Source organism: Nicotiana attenuata, chromosome 7 (genome assembly GCF_001879085.1).
Source record: "Nicotiana attenuata strain UT chromosome 7, NIATTr2, whole genome shotgun sequence".
Taxonomy (NCBI): Eukaryota; Viridiplantae; Streptophyta; class Magnoliopsida; order Solanales; family Solanaceae; genus Nicotiana; species Nicotiana attenuata.
Window position 1 is genome coordinate 104,486,959 of NC_031995.1, and position 5,198 is coordinate 104,492,156.

Genomic DNA, 5,198 nt, shown 5'->3' on the forward strand with positions numbered 1-5,198 from the left:
GGTCAAAACCCGGGTCCAAAGGTAGGTCTTGACTACACATAACCCCACGAGTCCAAATATGTGTTTTGTTTTCAAATCCAAGTCTTATTCGACTCTCAAATCCCAAATTTTCATTTTTCAAAACTTTGACAAAATCCTCAAATTTTTTCGTTTTCCCATGAATTTGATATTAAATCTTGTATAAAATCATGAAATATAGTTGGAAATTGATTAAAGATACTTACCCACTGTTTTTGTATGAAAATCCACTCTCAAAATCGCCTCACCTCGAAGCTAGGTTCAAAAATATAAAAAATGAAGCAAAAACTCGAAATTCTCAGCATTTAACAAGCTGCAGATGTTGCATTAGCGAACAAAACTTCGCATTTCCCAATGAACAGTGTTTTTGCGATTGCCATAAATGGTTGGCAAATGCGAATGAACAGTGTTTTCGCAATTGCCATAAAAGGTTCGCAATTGCGAATAAACAGTGTCACACCAGAAACCAGCAAAACCCAAATTGTTCCGAAATGATCCGAAACCACCCTGAAACTCATCCAGAACCTCCCGGACACAAACCATATATGAATTTCAATCATAAAATACGTTATGGACCTGCTCGCGCACTCAAAACACTGAAAAGAGGTCGTCTTAACCCGATATTTACCATGGTCAAACTCCCAAGTTTCTTAACTTTACTAGTCTCTCAACCAATGATCCAAAAATACGCCCAAGCCCCTCGGGACTCCCAACCCAAAGTGAACACCAGTCTAAAAACACAACACGAACTCGCTCGTGCGCTCAAATCATCAAAATAACTTCTAAAACCACGAATCGGACGCCAAAACGCATGAAAAACAAATTAAACTTCAAGAACTTCTAGAATCACAACCAAGCATCCGAACCCTATCAAATCAACTCCGAATGGCGCCAAATTTTGCAGAAAAGTTCCATATGACAAGATGAACCTACTCGAAGCTTCAAATCATGCATGACAACCTCGAAGCGATGAATCGCACCTCAAACTGAAATCAATGAACCTTGAAACTTCAACTTCCATAACCAATGCTGAAATCTATCAAATCACCTCCGATTGACCTCAAATTTTGCACACAAGTCACATTTGACATTACGGACCTATTCCAACTTCCGGAATCGTAATTCAACCCCGATATCAAAAAGTTCACTCCCGATCAAACTTCCCAAAAATCCAACTTTCGCCAATTCAAGACTAATTCCACTACCGACCTCCAAATTACAATCCGGACGCTCTCCTAAGTCCGAAATCACCCAACGAAGCTGACGCAACTGACAAAACTCCATTCCGAGGTCAATTGCCAAAAAGTCAAACTTGGTCAACTCTTCCAACTTAGTACTCAACTCTCGAAGTTCATTCTTCCAAATCGATTCCGGATAACTTGAAAACCAATACGACGATTTACGCAACTATAATACATCATGCGGAGATAGTCGAGCCCTCAAAACACCGAGCGAAGTGCAGATACCCAAAACGACCAGTTGGGTCGGTACATTATCTTTGTGTGATCTATAGGTCACGGGTTCGAGCCGTGAAAGTAGCTACAGATGTTTGCATTAGGATAGATAGATTGTCTACATCACAGCCTTTGGGATGCGGCCCTTCTCAAACTTTACATGAACACGAGATGCCTTGTACGTTGAATAGTCCTTTTTTAGTGTAATTTCTCGCAATAGATTTTAGTTTTTCAGGTAGTTAATCGATTCTGATTAGCAATTATTGTAATTATATTTTAGATAACATGATAATATAGTAATTTTATTTAGTCTATCAATATATAAAAGCTAATTAGGAATTCACACAATTCACTAAAGTGATTTAATAGACAAATTCTCAATTGGAATATTCATACTCAGAAAGTTGAAAGTGGCTAAAGTGTGTAGCACCCGTGTGCCAAAACTCCATTTGTTTCCTCAGAACTCGACAAAGAATTTCTGTCCCCATTTACCCACACTGAAAACAACAAAAAACATACTACTCTTTTTTTTTTATTACTTAATCATATCCTAAACTTTGGCAACTCATTAATTCAGCCACGTGCTATAAAACCCCTAGTCTTAACAAACTTTTTTGAATAAGTATATATAATAATGTAGACCCCATCAATAAGAATTTTGTTAGAATGCTAAGTTGCTAACTACTCTTTTATAGGTTTCGATTTCCAACTCTAAATATAAAGTTATTTTGTTAGCGAACATTTTATTTTTAATGTAAGAATTTTTGGCGTAATTTTGACCGTGACAAAGTCAAGAATTTAGCAAAAAATATTCAAGTTTTTATATATATATATATATANNNTTTTATACATACATATATATATATATATATATATATATATATATATATATATATATATAAAGTAATTTTTAACATACATACTTAATATTAATTTTTTATATATTTTATATAATTTTTTATAATAAAGAGGGTTCAACCGAACACCTATGTGGCTACGCCACTGCTTTTCGGCATAAATATGAATTTAGTCGGTACGTGAGTATGACCTAGTTAAAAACTTGAAGGAAAAAAAATAATTAAGCAGACCCCACAAAAATACGAAGAAAAGAACACTTTTTGCAGTTTTTCTATTCTTAGCCAACTTATTTCCGTGTGCGCGTCAATATCGTAGCCACGTGCGCTCTTCTTCTTTCTCACTCTTCATAGTCCAATTATATCCAAATCTATAAATAACACTTTAAAACTTTCAGCAAATTCTCATAACTCCACAACCAACAATTTCAACAACGTACTCTTAAGCCATAGCACTTCACTCACTATACAAAGTTTGACTCACTATTATAACATCAAGAAAACCAACGATGGCTAATATTAACTCGATTTCGTGCTCGTTGGATTCCAATCACTCGCAAGAAACATTATCATCTTCGTCTGAAAGATCATCAGCAGCACCCGACGAAGGAATTATCCTACTAGCTTCGAGTCGACCCAAGAAACGTGCAGGGAGAAAGAAGTTCAAGGAAACTCGCCACCCGATTTATAGGGGAGTGAGGAGGAGGAATAATGACAAGTGGGTTTGCGAGCTACGCGAACCTAGTAAACAAAAAAGAATATGGCTAGGAACTTATCCTACACCAGAAATGGCGGCTCGAGCTCATGATGTAGCTGCATTAGCACTTAGAGGTAATTCCGCTACTCTAAACTTCGCTGACTCCCTTTGGAGGTTGCCAGTGATAGTATCAAAGGATCCTAAGGACTTACGCCAAGCTGCTGTAAAAGCAGCCGAGGCATTTCGTCAGGATCCTGAGTTAGTTGGGTTCGACTATATGAACGAGGAAGTTAATTCGAATGAGGAAGTAAAGTGTCAAGAGAATGTTGTTAATGGAAGTGGCAATGATATGGGGGTTAAGGAAGTGAAAATGAAGAATATGGAGATGGAAAATATTTTGTGTTGTAATTGGGGAGAGGATAGTGAAGAATCATGGCAAAAAAAGATGGCAGAGGGTCTATTGTTTTCTCCAACTCCTCGTTTAGGTAACTGTTTCAGTTGGGATGACGTGGAGATTAGTGACGTTGAAGTGTCTTTGTGGAATTACAATATTTGATTTATGTGCAGTTAGAGGCCGATTCAGAATTTAAATATTCTTAGCTTCCGCTCGAAATTTTACCACAATAATATAATAGACTTACTACCTCCGAGATCAATGTTAATTTGTACTTGTTAAATTCGATGCAGACTTAGCTAAAGATAGAACATAATGGAAGAGTGACGTTGAAGTTTCTTTGTGGAATTACAGTACTATTTCATTGATGTGCAGTTAGTGGCTGATTCATTATGAATTTAGGTTTGAAATTTTACCATAATATAATACAATTGACTTGCTACGTTCGAGATCTATATGTTAATTTGTACTTGTTTGATAAAAATTTTAATACATTTATAATATCGCGCTAAAGTTATTCGAATGAACCCATAAATTGTACAGTTGATCTCCACACCTGCTCCTAACTACCATTTTACGAAAGAAAACGAAAGGAAAAAAGAAAATTGCACTAGTTGTTGCAGAAAGGAAAATGGATCGGTTTTGGGGCACATGTTAGGATTTGAGTTTCTTTGCATAAAACTAAACGACAACGTGGGTTTACTAAATTCATAAATCAAAACTAACCAAACATAATAGAGTCTTATAAGCTTGTGTAATGATTTTTATTATTTGTGCAATTTAATTGATCATAATAAGATATGTAATACTTTATTTTATATATATTTTCATGCCGCACTTAGTATAACTCCATCCGTGTGAGTTTGCTCACACTATCGATCCCAATCTCGGATAAATGATGAGGGTTGTGATAAGATGACAACCAGCATAAAAATCGTCAATCATGATGAATCCTTGAAATTGATGCAAATTTAGTTAAAGATAAAGCACAATGGAAGAGAAAAATCGATATAGTACCTACTAGTAATTGGGAATAGTTTATAGAGATCTTCTTTATTCTTATTATTATTATTATTATTATCTATTTTACTTATACTTTTATTTTATTTTGGTAATGACGATGATATGAGTTGAGCTAAATGAAAGGAATGAAGATTCATATCGTCAACCTCATGAACTTAATTGGTTGAGACGGGGTGTTGTAGGTGTTGTATTGTTCAGAGGCGGAACTAGAGTGCCGGAAATAGGTTCGGTCGAATTCAGCAGCTTTGGTTCGAACCCTGTATTGTCTTAAAAAATCTATTGAATATTTATAAATTATTGATTTACAATCCAATAACTTAAAATGATTAGAAATCAGAACACGTAAGCTTGAAATCCTGGCTCTGATATTATCGTATATTAACTTAACCTAAAAAAATAAAACTTATTTTATCGACATATATGTCACTAGGAACACTTAGTACGTACTTAAAATTGGCAAAAACTGTGTTGCATCCGTGGGTCAAATTCATGAAAAATAAAGTCTCTTTCCCATTGACCCAAACTGTAAACGACAAGAAAAACATACAGTTATTGTCTTTTTATTATTATTATATTCTAAACTTTGCCAAGTTTCTACTTCAACCACGTAGTAGTAAACACTCCTGTCTTTATTTCTATTTTTCTGTTCACAAACATTTATTTTATTATATCTATAGAAGCTACATACCCCACGAAAAAGAAGAAGAAGAAAACAGATGATAACTTTCTAGTGGACATTTCTAGTTGTATTATATTTT

General features: G+C 35.0%; 1 protein-coding gene across 1 annotated transcript; it reads left to right on the forward strand.

Moving 5' to 3' along the window:
• Positions 2,736–3,872, forward strand: LOC109229626 (dehydration-responsive element-binding protein 1F-like). The gene has a single exon (XM_019395140.1). The coding sequence runs from the start codon at positions 2,836–2,838 to the stop codon at positions 3,577–3,579; it is 744 nt and encodes a 247-aa protein (XP_019250685.1). The 5' UTR covers positions 2,736–2,835; the 3' UTR covers positions 3,580–3,872.